The sequence below is a fragment of the Solanum stenotomum genome, chromosome 3, assembly GCF_019186545.1.
Source record: "Solanum stenotomum isolate F172 chromosome 3, ASM1918654v1, whole genome shotgun sequence".
Classification (NCBI taxonomy): Eukaryota; Viridiplantae; Streptophyta; class Magnoliopsida; order Solanales; family Solanaceae; genus Solanum; species Solanum stenotomum.
The window spans coordinates 8771054-8789427 of record NC_064284.1 but is presented as its reverse complement, the minus strand read 5'-3'; the positions used below and the strand labels follow the sequence as shown (position 1 = coordinate 8789427).

At 28.7% G+C, this 18374-nt stretch overlaps 4 protein-coding genes across 8 annotated transcripts in view; 3 read left to right on the top strand and 1 right to left on the bottom strand.

Annotated features, from left to right (window-relative positions):
* The window catches only part of LOC125860890 (calmodulin-binding protein 60 B-like), a 102595-nt gene that overhangs the window by 10867 nt on the left and 73354 nt on the right, over nt 1–18374 (top strand). The gene's annotated exons all lie outside the window — the stretch shown is intronic.
* Nucleotides 1–18374, bottom strand: part of LOC125860917 (uncharacterized) — a 72422-nt gene that overhangs the window by 42483 nt on the left and 11565 nt on the right. The window lies entirely within an intron of this gene.
* Nucleotides 9627–12252, top strand: LOC125860901 (calmodulin-binding protein 60 A-like). Its single transcript, XM_049540946.1, has 7 exons — nt 9627–9694; nt 10044–10113; nt 10857–10882; nt 10973–11403; nt 11475–11635; nt 11746–11943; nt 12040–12252. Exons 1-7 carry the CDS (start codon nt 9627–9629, stop codon nt 12250–12252), a joined length of 1167 nt encoding a protein of 388 aa, XP_049396903.1.
* Nucleotides 15862–18374, top strand: part of LOC125860904 (calmodulin-binding protein 60 A-like) — a 28902-nt gene continuing 26389 nt past the window's right edge. Inside the window, exons 1-4 of the mRNA XM_049540950.1 lie at nt 15862–15949; nt 16071–16140; nt 16790–16836; nt 16988–17394. Coding sequence (XP_049396907.1) covers nt 15870–15949; nt 16071–16140; nt 16790–16836; nt 16988–17394 — 604 coding nt within the window. The 5' untranslated portion in view covers nt 15862–15869. The remainder of the gene's footprint in view (nt 15950–16070; nt 16141–16789; nt 16837–16987; nt 17395–18374) is intronic.

The window sequence follows — 18374 nt, the reverse complement described above, 5'->3', positions numbered from 1 at the left end:
CATGATAATTGAGGATGAACGTGATCTCAATGCACCAATTCAAGTTGTCGTAGAGGCTCCAACTCCAACTATAGAAATGGTGGTAGATGAAAATCTCCGGTTTGAACAATTTTTAGCTAGACATAAAAAAATTAAAGACAAAAATGCTCATTTTGAACTCCGTAATGCATTAATAGAGCATTTATGGGAGCAACGTAATAATTTTGAAAATTGAGTGTTTATGTAATTGTATGTCACTTTTATTTGAATTTGTCCCCTAATTTATGTATTATATTATATTTTCTTGCAATTTATGTTAATTAAAAATTTAGAATAAAATATAATTTCATATCACATTAAAAATTATATAAAGTAATTATTTGGGAAAAAAGAAATAAAGGATTTATATTATGAAATAAGAATGAAATAGAAATAATAATATAATATTAAGGAGAGAAAAAAAAATTCTTTTTTAGAGAATAAAATAGAGAAATGGGTTGAAGTTGGTTGTCTGAAAAAATAGAAAACTCTATATTTGGAGAGTAAAATAGAGGATTGGGTTGGAGATGCCCTTAGTATTGCATAGGAAAGAAAAGTTGTTGGTGGTGAGGATATTAAAGCTAATAAAGCTGAGATGTAAAATTAACAAATCTTTAGTTTGGTTTGTTGATTCTGTTTTTTTTTTTTTGTGTGTGTAATAAAGTTGTTGAGTATGTAACTGAGCTTATGATTTTTGCTTCTTAGTTCTGTGAATCTCCATGTGATGGAAAATTATTTTAGAATAAAGAGTAGAACTTTTTCTGTGTAATCTGCAAAACAAAGTCCCAACTTATTACAACAACATTAAGTAAATTAGCTGCGACCTTATTAAGTCTATGTATGATCATTTGTTAATATCTACTTACTTACATTTTAAATATTGTATACCGATGAAATTTATTTGTCTTTACTTTCCGAAAATTCATCCAATTACAAACAACAATAATAATGCAACTAGACAAATTTATATTCATAGTAACATCCAGTATGAAGTAATTATAGTAAAAGCTCTAGACAGAGAGAGATTTCTCTACATAAAAGATGTAACTAATTATTTTTTGCACCACAAAAAAATGTGATGCCGTGAATGAGACCGTTCATTTGAACTATGTTATAAACAAAAATCCTTTATAGAGAGTGCTTCTCTCTCATAAATATCGCAAACCCACAGTAGTTTTGCTTGTTGGTTAAAATACAAATTAGCAATACTCGTTTGGCAGACATCTCATATGGGCCTCTCTTATAAGTCAGCTGGCGGAACAGACCTTCCTATTAAGCCCAAAAGATCATATCAGCCTTATCTATATAAAACGGACAAATTACAGAAATCACATACTTTTAAGGTAAAATTACAATTTATCCCTTAAAAGTTTATAATTACAGAAATCCCTCAAACGGATACAATAATATAAACGCTGATACATTAATCTGATGCGCGAGATACAATAATATAAGCGATGATACATTAATCTGATGTGCGAGATACAATAATATAAGTGCTAATACATGCGCGAGATACAATAATATAAGCGCTGATACATTAATCTGATGCGCGATATACAATAATATAAGCGCTGATACACTAATCTGATGCGCGAAAATGAGGGATTTTGGAAATTTTTAAAACTTATAGGGGATAATGGTAATAAGTAAACTAAAAAGTGGGATTTATGTAATTTTTCCTAAAACAAAACTAAGGTTCTAAGGAAAGTTTGTACATAATTATTTTAAGAATTATTATAATAAATAGAGTAATAAATAATAATAGTTTGTTTAAATTGTTTTTTTTTTCAAAAATATACCTTTATTTTTTTTCAATTCTCAAATATTTTCTCATCCTTTACTCTATACTTGAAATTTTATTATGGAGGTGGTCCCTTTTTATTTTTATTTTGTGTCTGTTCGAGCTTCACTTCTGTTATTGAAAATTGCTAACAATGTCCTCCCTATATTTGCCAATAATTTTTCATGCTACACTTGACTAGTCAGAATAGCTTGATTTCGCATATTTAGTATGGGAAATAATGTACAATATTTAAATAATATAGGGGTTCATGAGTTTTTATCTATAAAATGAAAAAAAAATACAATAAATAAAAGAGTAAATATCTCAAAAGGTCACTCAAGTATGTGAAATTATTTGAGAAAGTCACTCAACTTGATTTTATATCAATAAGTCACTCAACTTATGGATTTTCTTTTAAAAAATCACTCAAGTTAAATTATTTTTCTAGAAAATCATTAACCAAAATATAAAGAGATAATTGCACAAACTACTCTTCAAGTTTAGTTTTGTAATACTTACTTCCCTTAAAGTTTATAATATTATGTTTATTTCTCTTATTTTATTTTATTTTTAATAATTATTTTCTTAACCTAATTATTATTAACATAAAAATTTATGATTTAACTAAATTTCCCTTTATTATATATTGTTTAATTTAAATAATTTTATAACACGACAGTATTAGGACTACGGAAGGGATATTCAAAAACTAGTATCCAATATTTAGTTGAAATAATTTTTGAAAAACTTATGCAAGGTGGGGAAAAAAGAAATGGTTCTTTTTTTCTCAATTAAATTTTTTTTTTCTCAGGTTGACTAAGAAAGAAAAAGAGGGAAGAATTTGTGTGTGTGTGTGTGNTCTCAACCTCATCCATGTCCAATTTCAGTTGGGGTGGGAGGGGATGATTCAGTTTCGGAGTCATCGAATTTGGATTTGTCCGGACTAATTTCGAAGTGTTCCTGTACATATATTTTATTATCAAAATAAAATATTAAGTGCATATGTTAATGGATATAAATTGTGGTAGAATATCATGAAACCTACGCCAACTGCAGGGCCGACTCAACAACATTAGGGGCCTAAAGCGAAACTTAAGAGAGGGGCCCTAATATTTTTTTTCATCATATGTATTTTTATTTAAAATCTACTTTTCTAGCTATTTTAGATGCGAAGTCATTAAGTATTGTTATAATCAATTTGATTTAATAATTTCTTTTCAAATGATAATATAGCTAACTCATTCAATCTCTCTTGAGACATTGCTGATCTTAAAGAAGATTTAATAAATTTTAATTTTGAAAAAACTTCTTTCGGCTGAGGCAACGGTTACCAGATTTGTTAACATTATTCTATAAGCAATATGTGTATTTGGAAAGGAATAAAGTTTTTTTATTTGATTGAGTATTTTCATTAGATCACTATCTTCTACTTGTATTATTTCTCTTAACACTTTAATTCAAAAAATAAATCTAAATCATCAATACTAGAATAAATATTACGTGTTAAAGAAAGTTCAAGGTTAAGACAATATTTTTTAAAATTCTCACCATCTAGTGATCTCAATATTTTACCACTAAATAAAAAATCAAAAATATTTTCATATGCTTCAATTGGTTCAAATCTATTTTGAAGTGAAAAAATAGTTTGATCTACTCTACATATATAAATTAACCAACTCTAAAAGATTCTTCAAGGGACTTTTGTGATTTTGTTATCCATATTTTCATTAAATTGTTTCTTACGAAATTTAGGTTTATATTCATCTCATATGCAATTTCCTTAGTAGAAATCATAACATTCATAGTACATATAATTATTATTTTTAGAAAAATAACATATATAAGTAATTATATTTTTAAAAATGGGGCCCCAAGCGATGGCTTTAGTGGCCTAGGGGTTAAGACGGCCCTGAGTCGCCAAGTTGCATTAATGCTTAATGCTTGGACAAGTGAGTTGATTTTAATTAAGTTAAATTAAGTATTAAAAATAAAATAAATAAGAGATAAGCATAATATTATAAACTACAATGGAAATAAGTATTACAAAACTAAACTTGAAGGGTAGTTTGTGCAATTAATTATTTTATCTTTTGGTTTAATGATTTTTTTAGAAAAATAGTTTAAGTTGAGTGACTTTATTAAAGAAAATCCATAAGTTAAGTGACTTTTCTACTATATTATAAAATGGAGTTTAGGCCCAAGTATAATATATAATATTCAAGATTGAGACTTTTCCCAATCTTCAATATTATATATTATAATTGTGGGACTTTTAAAAGGGAGTTTATGCCCAAGTATAATAGATAATATTCAAGATTAGGACTTTCTTGAATATTATATATTATATTTATTATATAGTAGAACTTGGGCATAAACTACCTTTTAAAATAATATATATATATATATATATATATATGTCACAAATGGAAAAGTCCCAATCAAGGAAGCAACATATATCATTTACAAATGACTTAAAAAGCATTAAAAATTACAATAATTACCAATTTAAAATATTTAAAAGCTATATAATAAAATAGGTTGACTCTCAGAATTCTATCAGGCTCACATTTATTGGGACAGAAAAAATAACACATATCATTTTAAAATTACCAAAAAAGTATAATAATAATAATAATAATAATAATAATAATAATAATTAACAACTTAAAATATCTGAAAGACATTTTAAAAGGGTTAATTTTGTAATTTTATCCAAATCACATAAATTAGGACAAAGTGACCAGTAATGTACGTTATTTCACAGTTACATAAAAATATTATAAATCACAATAATTAATAACTTAAAACATTTTTAAAAAAAATATGAAAATTTGGATGACTCTCCAAATTTCATTTGTGTCACATAAATTGAGACAACAAAAATAACATATATTGGGTCCATTTTTATTTATTTGTCTTATTTTTTTTATATTTAAAAATTGCGTAAAAATACTATAAATCATGATAATTGACAACATAAAATATTTACAAAATGTTGTATGCGGGTAGTCTTATTATATGCCTTAAATAGCGTCAAAGAAAGTACAAATTTGTGATAAAAAAAAACTTATTCCTTTATCCACGCAAACAATCGCTTCAAAAACTCGGTTATTTGCCCCAAAACATACCATTTATATTATTGGACCTGTACACGGGCAACATTATCTAGTTATTGATATAAAACCAAGTTTAGTGACTTTTTCAAATAATTTCACATACTTGTGTGATCTTTTGAGATAGTTACTCTAAATAACAATGATCTTTTTCCACCAAAAGGACAAGGGCCAAGTCACAATATGAAGATAATAGGGAAAATTGTATGAAACAGCAAACTATTAATTCAAATTAAATGTTATAGCCATAGTTTATTTTAATTGTAATTCGCAGCAAACATCCCTTTTTTTATCATCTGATTCGGTATGCAATTAGCCATTTTCGGTATATAATTAACCATTTTATAAATTTCGGTATAAAAATGTATAAAATGCGTTTGTGTTTGTATAAAGTGAGAGAAAAGTGTACATACAAATACAAATACATATATTTTCGTCCTATATACTTATAATTATACAAATGCAGATCTTATTATACAAATTACAATGTATAAATGAATTTATACAAAACTAAACAATTTGTATAAAATTAGATGTTTGTAGCAAATTATACAAATCAAAAGCTCCATAGCATACATAAAATTTACTATGGAGCGCAATTATGCAAACTATAGCTATAACATACAAATATGATTTTTATGTTTGCTATATGTGAAAGTTGCTCAAGATAATACCTTCTACTTCCTGGACTATTTTTGGGCTTGAATTGGAGATTTGGATTGTAGGTATTAGGTTTGTGATGGATTGGCATTGGCCCAACTTCCATTAGTCCTTCTATCATTTTTATTGGGATAACTTACACAAATCTCACTACTTTAGGATCTAATTACTTAGATTCACACTAGTTTGTAATATTACATCTCTTACCATATTTTGGGTTCGAATACATGTATGTGTCTTTTTCACATACATATATCAATTAGTGTGTCTAATTAAGAAATATAATTGAAAATGATTAATTAAGGACCGGTGCCTAATTAAGAGATATGATTGAAAGCCATTAATTAAGGAGAAAAATCATGTTTGCAACAACTTTAAAGGATATGACATATCACAACTCTTAAAAAATTAAAAAATCAAAATTCTTCCTTCTTTTTAGCGATTCAGCAAAGTTAGACTTCTTAACTCATATTCACGAACTATTAGTCAGATACATGCGTATATTTTGTTAGATACATTTACACTTAATCAGATACAACACTGATAATAAACTAGATACATATAAACATAACTCAATAATGTGTCGGATACATCTATAATGTGTTAGATACATGTGTAAATCTCCAATAATAACACATAAAATCTCCAATACATGCATACGTTGATTCAGATACATATACACTTAATTAGAGAACCGCTATCATGAAAATGAAGTTTTATCTTAACATTTAAAATCTAGAAGACAACAAATTGAAATCTATCATGGATACACGACTTTAAAAATAATTAAATAGACACAAAATTCAAATTGTTTTGTTTTTGTTTCAGATTTCAATTGTAAAAATTTAATGGTGGAATTCGTGGTGGAGAGAAAAAAGAAAGAAAGAAAATGGTGATGGAGATGGAGGTTGATGAGAGAGAGAATTGATTAACATGAAAACTTAAATTGGGGGTTGATTTAATTGTGCAAATAACTAATTTTAAGGGATATGAGTATATGATTGTATTTTCAATAATATATGATATAAAATATTAAAAGTGGTAATATATGTAATTGTTAAAAGTAAAGATAAGGTTAATATATATGATAGTAATGGATGTCTAGTAAAATAGTTTATTCTTTTTATTACAAATATTTATACCTTAATTACCTATTTCCCTTAATATGTTTTGTTATTTGTCTCCAATTTTCTATAAAGATTGTGCTCGATCAATTTTTTCATGTTCGATAAATCAAAACCTTGATTTCTTATAAGACAACTTAGCACGTCAATGTGTTGTATGCTCAATTTAACTTGCATTTAGTTGTTTGAACAAAACACCCAATCTAATTATATTAAAATTTTCCTAAGATGGGTTTTGATCCACCATTTGATGACTATGCTACTAAGTACTATGCCCTCTCCAGATAAAATATAGTACGTAACGTAATATTCACGGTATGTAATAACAATAATAACGGCTACCAAAAAAATAAAATAATAACGGCTACCAAAAAAATAAAATAATAACGGCTACCAAGTACCACCCAACAATAATCAGCTAGAGCAAAAAGAGTAGTAATAAGGAGATGTACAAAAGGATTTTACTGCGGAAATACTTTCTAAATAAGGAGGGAAAAATCATAATACGAAGAGGAACAATTAATATCACTATAATTTATTTATTTTAATTTATATGATATTTTTATTTTTAGTCTATTTCTAAATGAATAACATATTTCTATTTCTAGTAACAATTCAATTTAAGATATTCATTTTACCATTAATGATACTCTCTCCATTTCATTTTATATGTTATATCTTTCTATAAATAGTTGGACCACTATACTTGTTATTTTATAAAATTTATGCATAAATTACCATATTTTGCCTATTATACCCTTGATAGAATAGTTAATTAATCTTGTCATTTATTAATAAAGTTGACTTAAGAAAACATTAAATAAGGGTAGAAGGATAAAGTTACATTTTTTCTTAATGCAAGTGCAAAGTAAATAGGTGACATATAAAATGGGACGGAGGGAGTACCATTTATAGTCCCATAAATATCGATGATTTATTTTAGACTATAAATTTCAAAAATTGATCTTTCTTTCTTAAATTTTTTGTCAAGTCAAATAACATCACGTTTAAGTTGAGATACAGAGAGTCACACTTTATGCGCCCTAGTAAAATTTACTTCAAAAATGTTTCGTTCCTATTTATATGTCGTGCTTACAAAAAATAAATGTTCCCGAATACCTGTCATTTCACAAAACCAATACATAAATAAAATTATTTTTCCTATTTTATTTTTGAAAGTATGAATTTGACCAATAAATAAAATTAAAAGATTAATTCATGTTCATTGGTCAATTTATTAATCAGAATAAATTAATTTATTGTTCTTTATTGTAAATTTAATCTCAAAAGAACACTAAGGGCCCGTTTGGCCATGCGATATGGTATCATGATATGGAATTGAAGTTTTGTTTGGACATGCGGTATGGAATTTTTGTGTTGTATATTTTCTCATAAACATAAAAATTTCATAAGTTGTAAAACTATTAAAATAGCCCCAATTGTTTATTCAATCTTATCAAATAAACAAAAATTTAATAGATTATTACAAAGCTATTTGTTCTCCACTTAAGTAATTGTTTCATCTAACTTTAATTTAATTTTTAAAAAAATTGAACATAAATTGTAGTGTACTAATCTTTAATATAATCCTCCCACATAATACGAACAATTTTCTCACATTGAACTTGCATTTCTTGATCATGTGACCGAGAAGACGAACCAACATTGTTACTTTGAGCCATTTGTTGGTCAATATCATCCGCAACTATATTTTCATGCTCATAGAAATTAAATATTTCATCACTTTAACAATCGGTTAGTGTGAGTTAAAGTGACTATATGTTGCTGAGACTAATAAATTTTATGTCGGTGAGAATAATAAATTTTATAAAGTAATGATGTGATTATAAATTTTATTTACATATGAAATAAATGGTTAGTAGATATAAATGTGGGGTTGTTTTAACAAAATATAAACTTGTGGATCAACTTTTGTATTAAAAATATCTCAAATCATGATATGAAATTACCATATAATTCCATATCATGGTTTTTGGAGAATATGAAATCACATCACATGATATGGAATCATGAGATGAAATCAGTGTAAAATCGCATGTCCAAACGCTGATTCCATCTCACGATACCATATTGTGATATGGTATCGCATGGCCAAATGCCTAAAATGATGACATATAAATAAGAACGGATGTGTAAGTTTTATCTCTATAATATTTCCACCTCACTATAATATAACGCACATTTTCTGTTTTTTCTCACACACTGTCTATATTTATGGCTCCAATAATTTTGCTACAGTAAGAGAGTATTTTTCTCAAATGACACGGAGAGGAGGAGATATGTAAATTGCATCGGGGCTTCGCAGACGTTTCTTCGTAAGTTTGGGGAAACATACTTGTGAAAAGTGGTGGAGCTATCTCATCAGACACTCCTTCGTTGAAAAATTATATTTTTTTAGTTCAATTAAAATTTTAGTTTTACATATATATATTATACGTTAACTTCTCTTATTTTTTTCTAACATGTATTCTTTTTATATTTTGATATTTCTTAGTAAAATTTTTAACTCTGCCACTACTTACGGATCTACCTGCCGGTTTCATGGATTTTTGTATTTCACAGGATCTTTTTACAGGAAAATCGAAGAGGGATAGCCTCAAAAAAAAAATAAAAAAATTGGGTACCCAAAAAAATAAAAAGACTGAACTGCTTACAAAATTCTTTTAATTAGTTTCTCAAAGCAAAAATTCAATTTGTAATGCCTTCTAAAACGAAATTAGAGAGGAAGATTCAGTGGAAAATTCCTAGCAGCTACGTATGAGTAGTTGAAATTCACTTTTAAAGTAAGCAATTTTCCTATAAATTGAATGATATAGCACTCAGTTTAATTAGTGAAAATAATACTTACAGTACTAAAAATAGTCTATTTTAAAGTTTTTCCTAAAACAAATTAATTAAGCATATATGGATCTGGGAGAACATTCTGCTAATAATTCAGTTCCTGTCTCATCTTCATTTCGCAAACTAAGGAAGTCTGTGGCCTCTCTCTTTTACTTGATTTTATACTACTCTAAATTTCACAAATCTAAACTTTCAAAATAGTTTTTTCACTCTCTGTTAACTTTTAGGGCAAGAACGAGAATTATTCATTTCTTTTGAAATAATTTTTCCTTTTTAAGAAAAATTAGCGAACTATTGAATTCCAAATTTGAGAAAGTTTTTGAACTCATCTTTGTAAATTTCACGTAAAAATGTTATTTTCTCTTCTTTGTAAAAGATATAATCGAACACAATTTTTAGTCGAAAATTTTGAAAAATATTTGATAGTATCTATATTACGGTCAAATGCCTTCTTAGTATTTTATCTTGGGCTTTGATCAGGTCGTTTAATGCTGTGCTCCCGATCGTGCGTTTACGGAAGTTAATGAAGCGGCTTTGCGTCGATCCAGCTGTGAGCACCAAACTCATTAATTTAAATGCTTATTTTATTTTTATAAAGAAACAACATGTGATAGGGTTTGGATGGTTATTATTGAATGAGTTTTCTGATGGAGTTCACATAAGTAGAACAAGGTCTATTTAGGCAATCCTACCTTTATGAGCTAGTATTTGAGCATAAGTTAGGTTCAAAATTTATTTATTTCTAAAATCGTAACATTTTTTTTTTCTGTTGAGGAAAAGTCTTCACAACACGTGATTCTGTCAATATTGGATTGATTGGTTTTGTTCTACTCGGTCTTTGAACAAATTATATCCAGATTTTGTCTTACAGAATTTAGTATTGATATGTCTTGAGATTATTATTTTTATGTTATTATATGTCTAGTTTAGTAAGATCTATATATTTGATTTTTAGTAAGAATATTAGTAATTTACATGTCTCTATACCAGGAGTAATAAATAATGGACAAAGTATATTGACGTACCAATATACTTTGACCACAACAATCATTCTTTCTTTTATGTCAATATAGTAATGACTACTTTTAAGCAGGAAAATTTGACTTCTTCATCTGGAAAATGATCAGTTTAATTAGTACTTAATTTGTGCCCTAGAATATTTTTTGACACCATCTCTTTTTAAATTTGATATATTTAAGGATTTAATTAATTTACACTAGTACTGCATTTTAATCTATTGTATAAAACGACTTGTACGATGTTCATCTAATTAAGCTGCTTGTTCAAATACAGGCTGTAGAGATTTCAACCAGCCCAAGGCAACGATAAGCTTCTCTATTCATTTTTAATTTCATTCATAGTCATTATTTTTTTCCCGTATGATAGTGAGACCTGTATATGGTATTCAGAGAAGTGCAGGAAAATTTGAAAAGTCCAGGGCATTTAATATTACAGTTTTCAAACGATGTACGTGGTCCAATATATACTGGGCTCCCCATAGGAGATCAAGAGGGCTCCCCCTTAGATCTACATTTAATTGACTCCAGTACTCAAAATATTATGAATTCTGATCCAGAAGCATCAGCAAAAGTGGAAATAGTTGTCCTTGAGAAGGATTTTACAAGTCGTGGTGGCGAAAAATCGCTGATTCGTGGAAATCCTCAAGTCAGCTTGAAAAATGGGAGTGTTTCTATAAGTCATATTTCATTCAAACATACTAGAAATGCTTTGAAAAAAAGTGAATTGAGACTATGTGCAAGAGTTGTGTATCCCTACGACATTGGGACCAGAATCGTGGAAGCAGTTACTAAACCATTTTTCGTCAAGGATCGTCGTTGCAGTACGTACTTAATTCCTTTAAATTTTGTATTTCATTTGTGATTTCACTAATTTAATTTAATTAATTTACAGTAACCAAGAGATTGAAGCCCCTATTTCTTCATGATGAAGTTTGGAAACTGGAAACAATTGGCAAAGACGGTCCTTTCCATAAACGTTTGATGAAGGAAAACATTAAAACAGTCAACGACTTCTTAACTCACTACTTTTTGAACCGTGAAAACCTACTCAGAGTAAGATAATTAATTAATGACAATAGTTAATTATGTATTTTTAGAGGCAATATAGCGACACTGAATTATTTTTTCTTTTTATCTGAAACATTTGTTTGTATGTATAAAAGATCCTTGGCAGGCATATGAACGTGGAGAAATTGGATGCAGCAGTAAATCAGGCAAAGAGTAAACTTGACTTGAAAAGATATGTGTATCGTCAGGAAAATCTACGAGTGGTTTTTACTGATGTGGGAGAATTGATTGGAGTACAATTTTATCAAGAGGGCCGGTCTTTCTCTTTCCAAGAGCTCATTCAAGATGTAAAGGTTCCAATTTTACCCTTTCTCATTTATTTTTTCCCCACTATTTCAATGAGAATCTGTTTTCACGAGTACTTGTTTTCTGACTTCATATGGTAATAGGCTATTGCAATGGAAATGGTAAAAATAGCCTTTCAAGATGGCCGCCAGAATTTCAGGGTTTTATTGGATGATGATAGTTTTTATAATGGATTCACTTCCGATGAGGCTTATAATTATGTAATTGGCACACAGCAGCTGCAACCAGTGCCTAATAATGTTGCTAATGACATGCCAAACACAAGTTTGATAGTGAATAATTATGACAATCAATAGCTTATCAACAACTTCTACTGGTGCATTACCACATCAATTTGATCCAGATGACAGCGACTTAATCTACCAATATCTTCCCGCAATCAACTGGGACTGATTGTAGCCAGTGGTGTGGTGGATTCAGGATTTCCATAAAAGGTTTCAAAATATGAACAAGTATACATAGGAAGAAATTAAAGACATATCAACATCAACAATATATATATATATATATATAATTTTCACCACATAAAAATAGTATAGTATTCCCCCAAAAGAGGTTAAGATGAAACCTGAACCCTAACTAGCTAGCTAGCTCTGCCCCTGGTGGTACATTATATTGAATGATAATTATAAGTATTGAAGATCAAAAGTCTCATATGGAAAGTGTGATTGTAAGGGTAATTCTGTCATTTTTATTTTAATTACTTTTGTTACGCCTAGTTGTGCCAATTAATTTCCAGAAGGGAGAAGGGACATATATATATGTATTCTGAAAGGTCAAATTATTTACGATAATTTAACAATTTCAAATAAATTTTAAACATGAATCGTATACATTTCAGACAAACTGACACAAATTTTTTATATCAATTCCTATATTCAAAAGATTAGATAATCACTCTTTTGAGACAATAATAGCATAACGCCTCAAACATCTTTCTCAATTCTTTGCATTGTCTAGACAAATGTGTGTTAGCTTATTTTTAAACTAGCACGTCTTACCAAAATACTATGATATAATAAATACATGAATTGGCCTCCAAATAAATTCATGAAAAATTATAAGAGTCCTTCAAAACAAATATTACTCTATGAAAAGGCATCAATTTAATTTACTATCTCCCCCATTGTTTATTTGTCCAATAAAACGTTAGCCGCCAGGGTTGAAAATATAGAGCATATGAATATGACCAACACACCAAGCAATTTGGAAATTGGAACAATAGATAGGTCATGTTAACACATCAACATTGATGTAAAAAAAGATATGGACATATTATAGTATCAAGTCCATTTCTAAACTCTGGTGACTAACTGACTGTCACCATTTTCTCTTTTCTTATTTGTCCTCTAATTAAAAAAAAATAGATATAAGAGCTAATCAATTAATTGATTTATGACATGACTCGTGTAAAATCCAATATTAACCTTGTCCAACATGTTAGCTTTTACGAAAATTACGTTCTTTTTTCGCTAAAGATGACCATATAATGTGCGATTTATGTGATGTTGTTTGGGTTGATAAAGAGTTATAAGTGATTTATTTGTTGAAATTTATGGTCTTAAATAGAAATATGTTATTTTTTTAGAGACTAACTAAATAAGAAAGAGAGTCATATAATTGAGACTAAAGAAATAGTAGTATTATACAATTTTTAGAGTTTAGACTATGTATAGATCACATATTAGAGTTGTTTCAGAATGCACAAAAAGAGATTATTGTTTGTATACAAGACATTAATTATGAACTTTAGTTCTATTTATCAATATTATTGACTATAATAAATATAATTCTCTACCAAAACATATAAATACACAATGTACTAATTAAAGGTGTTACATCTAAATGATGAGGTAGTAAGATATTAGGACAAAAGCGCGTGATCCCAGCGTGAAAAGTCAAAACTATGAATTAATATTTAATATGTTGTAAGTTAGTAAAAATAGTCTTCTATCTTTTAGAAATACCTAGTGTTTTTTAATGTGCTCAAGCTAAAAACATCACTTATTGAGAAACGAAGGGAGTAATATGTGGAAAATTTCAGTTCTAGTATTAGTCCTTAGAAATAACTAGTTTAATTAACTTGTTAAAAGTTGATTATATAAATTCTACATTTTTTTTTGTAAATCAGCCCGACTTAGTTTAGTGATAAATCGACTCTTCTAATGATATTAGCATATCCAATTGATGTAGAATTTGTTCACTGGGGCGCCCTTTCCATTACAATGGGAAGAAGATGCTGGGTTGTTACACAATTTAACTTTTTTTTTAAAAAAAAAAATTATGTTGCACAACTAAATAGAGTCTAATATCTTTAATTACTTGCAGCGCAAGCTTACCATCACTTTCAAACAATTTGGCTATTAATTTTTTTTATTATTAATTTAAAAAAACTATTGTATGTTTTGGGTGTTATTATTTATGAAAACTCTTTTTTAGTCTTGCTGCTGGTAATAAAAAAAATGTTTTTTCTTATTACACATTATATTCCTTACTCTCCAATAATTATCAAATCATAAAATCCTGAACGTTACTTTAGTCATTACTTATCCTTTTTGTAGTTGAATACTTTACTTCAATTTTGATAAGTCAATTTTTTTTAATTTTTTTTTTTATAAATTATTTTTTAAAGTTTGATCAACTTAATATGTGAAAATTAACGAAAAATGTTTTCCTTTCGTACCAAACACACCTTATATGCAACTTATTATTCGCTATTTAATTTCTTGACACAACATTTTTGTGATTGAAAGTAGTAGTAATTGTACTAGGTATTGAATGTACTCTTTACTTGTCTAATTAACGTAACTAGAAAAGGACAAGTACAGAGTGCTGAACCAAATTCAACCTTAATTAATCCCTTATAAGTGACTTCCCTTAAATGGTTCACCATTTTTATTATAAATAAAGATAATTTTAGAGACTTCTACGGTTCTACTAAAGTTTAGGCTTATAAGTTATAACACATACCTCTTTTGAGGAAAAAACAATTATTTTTTCTTAATATGTTAAAATTAGTAAGTAAAAATAAATAATTATTTTTAAAATAATGAACAAGTAAAAAAGTGAGCAGGAATAATAATATAAATATAAAATATAAAAGGATAATTGTCTTAATAATAACTTTTTCATTGAGACGGAGAAACGACTTTCGAACTATTCTGGAACTTGGAAAGTGCAGTGACAACTACTTCCGCGAGCCTATAATATATTAATCAAAATTCTGTTAAACAAAATGAAGAGGACAAATTGGAAGGAAATAATATGATTTTTCCTTTACAAAAAGAAAAACTACATATATAAAACACAATTCACCTACACTATTATATTTTTTTCAAAAAGTAAGATAAATAAATACAATGATTTTTCTAGATGAGTTTTCATTTTGAAAATAGTCTCATTAAAAATAATTAAGCACCAAAAGAAGTGAGACTACAGAGATTCGAGCTCACGTCTCACACGTGGGAATACCTCACTTATCCATCTAAGCTGCGCACACATAAAAGTTAGGACATGTTACGTTATAATATATATATATACATATACTTTCAAATGTCTTTTAATTATATATACCTATTTAGCAATAACCTAGTTTAACTTGACACGAAATTTAATAAAATAAGGAAGACTTTTTAATATTATGGTTCTAAATTAAGTTTTGTTAAATATACCAAAATGTCTTTTAATTTATTGGCATTAATAAACATTTTATATGGAAAATTGAAATTAAAATATTGCAAAAAAAGAAGAAGAAAAAAGACCATTCATTTTTAAGATGAGAGTGAGTAGTAAATTACATTTGGGTTTCACTGATGTTTCTCCGTGTATAGATAGTGTTTTACGCATTTCCTGGATCCTTCCCAAATTATAATAGTAATTTATAACTATAAATACACGCTAGATTTTATTTTAGATGAACAGACAAGAGTTTCTCATGGATCTGAAAAAAAATTCTCCTAGTCATTCAGCACCTCAAGGGGCCTCATTTCATAGGTTGTTTTAAGTTAATTTCTGAATAGCGTTCAATATATATTCCTGAAGATTTATAACTGTATTTACTTGAATTCAACCAATTTGATTAATTTAACTTTATTTTGGGGTTGTTGATGATCAGGTCTGTTATGGTTGTGCTCCAAGTCTTGCGTTTACTCAAGTCAATGAGGCGGCTAAGCATTCATCCAGCTGTGAGTAGCATCACCATCAAATCTATATTTAATCGCTTGTGATTGCTTTCACATATTGTTTAATTTATTTGTAATGCAGAAAAAGCTAAAATGACTTAGCAAATATTAGTACCGTGTTAATCAAATGCGTTAACATATACTAGTATTACTTTCACTGGAACGGAGGAGACGATTAACTTGAAATGGAACGGAGGATGTAGAACATAATCTGAAGCAAACACCACAGGAAGTCAAAGTAATTATGTATTTTGTGTCTCTTTGCTGGGCTGCAACTTGTTGTGTACGAGCCAAAATTGTTTTGACATCTTTAATTCTAGAGATATATGGAGAGTCCTTTCCTCTTGTTTACCCGTAGTTCTTGTCTTGCTTCTTTTCTAGTTTTTTTCCCTTTTCTAACAGTATTAAAACAAAATAGGTTTTTCATTTGTCAATATATATTAGATCTGCTTAGATTTGATCATAACTAAGTCTTGGCTATAGAAAGGTTATGTGACATGGCCCAACTCGATCTGTCGATTGGACCAGCTAATAGATTATGAGATTCTCCATTGATTTGATTGAATGAATCTTCCTTTTTTTCTGGGTAACGCCTTGGACATTTAGGTGTTTCATTTCAACCTCAATCGAATTTCTTTGTGAAACTATACAGGTTGTAGGAGTTGAACCGAAACCTGATGAGATTTCAACCGTCCCAAGGCAAGATAAGCGTCCTTTATATATATATATATTTCATTTTGATTATCATTGCCGTTATTTTCATTAGTCCCGTTGCAATCTGTGTTCGATACACAAATTTGTGTTGATACACAAATTTATGTTGATAGTGGAACTTGTACATATTGCACAGGAAAGAGGAGGAAAACTTCAATCCTTGTGATGAGTGTAATGAATTACGGCATTTAAAATTGAAGTTTTCAAACAACATGATAAAAGGTCCAGTTTATACTGGGGTACCCATAGGTGAAGATCTGGGCAATACCTTCAATCTAGATTTAGTTGATTGCTTTACTGAAAATATTGTTAAATTTGGGCCTGAAGCATCAAGTAAGGTGGAAATAGTTGTCTTTGAGAAAGAACAACTCAAAACAGTTACAAATTGGCTGGATGGAAAATCACTGATTCGGGGAGATCCTCAAGTCAAGTTGAAAGACGGTAGAGTTTCTGTCAGTCATATATCATTCAAACATACAAATGTATCGATGAGAAAACGTGAGTTCAGATTAGGTGCAAGAGCTGTGGATAATTGTGATATTAGAACTAGAATTATGGAAGCAGTTACTGAACCATTCTTCGTTGTGGATCGTCGTTCCAGTAAGTACCTTCCGTTCTTTCCAATAAATGTTCCATTAAATTCTAAATTATAGTTCAAATTTTGCAGTACCCAAGAGCAAGAAGCCTCTAAAACTTGATGATCAAGTTTGGAAACTGCCAACGATTGGCAAAGGCGGTCCTTCTCATCAGTGTTTAACCAAGGAAAACATTAAAACTGCGCGGGATTTTTTAACTCTCTACTTTTTGAACCGTGAAAAACTACTCACCGTAAGATTTTTTTATTTATTTATTCCTCTTAATTGAAATCGTTCAACAACATCTATCTATAGTTGATAATTTGGATGAAAGGCTCATCCAAATTTTTCATGATATATATATAATATATACTGTGTTGCTGATTCTGTCCATCATATCTAATCTGGACCAACAGTGGCAGAATAAATAAAATTTCGTTAGTAAGGACTAAGGAGGCAACATATGTCTCAGCTGCGCTCCCTATATATTTCTTGTCTATATCTTTTTAGTTAATTCCATCCACCCAGGCTTTCACTTTCCGTCACTGGCAACGCGATTCAAACTATAGCTTGTACTGAGCGCAAGAGACTACTGAAATAGTCCAGACCGGATCGGATATGATTTCATGATTTTACCTACTGGCCGGTAGGTTAATTTTTATTTTTTTTATTTTTTTTTGGGGTCGTCATAGCTAGTTTCTACTTTTTTACTAGTTAAAGAGCTATGAATTGAAACTTCTTGCTAGCTGTTTTAATTTGATTTTTGTCTTCACTATTAGAGTATCTTAGTTTTTTTAATAAGGCCAATGTGATGGTTATGCTATACAAAAAAAAAAAAAAAAAATCTCTGTTGTCCAATCTTAAGTGCATTTTCTCCATTTTTCTTTCTTGTTTCATAATGAAGTACTGAAACATTTTTGCATATATGTATAAAGATCCTTGGCAGGA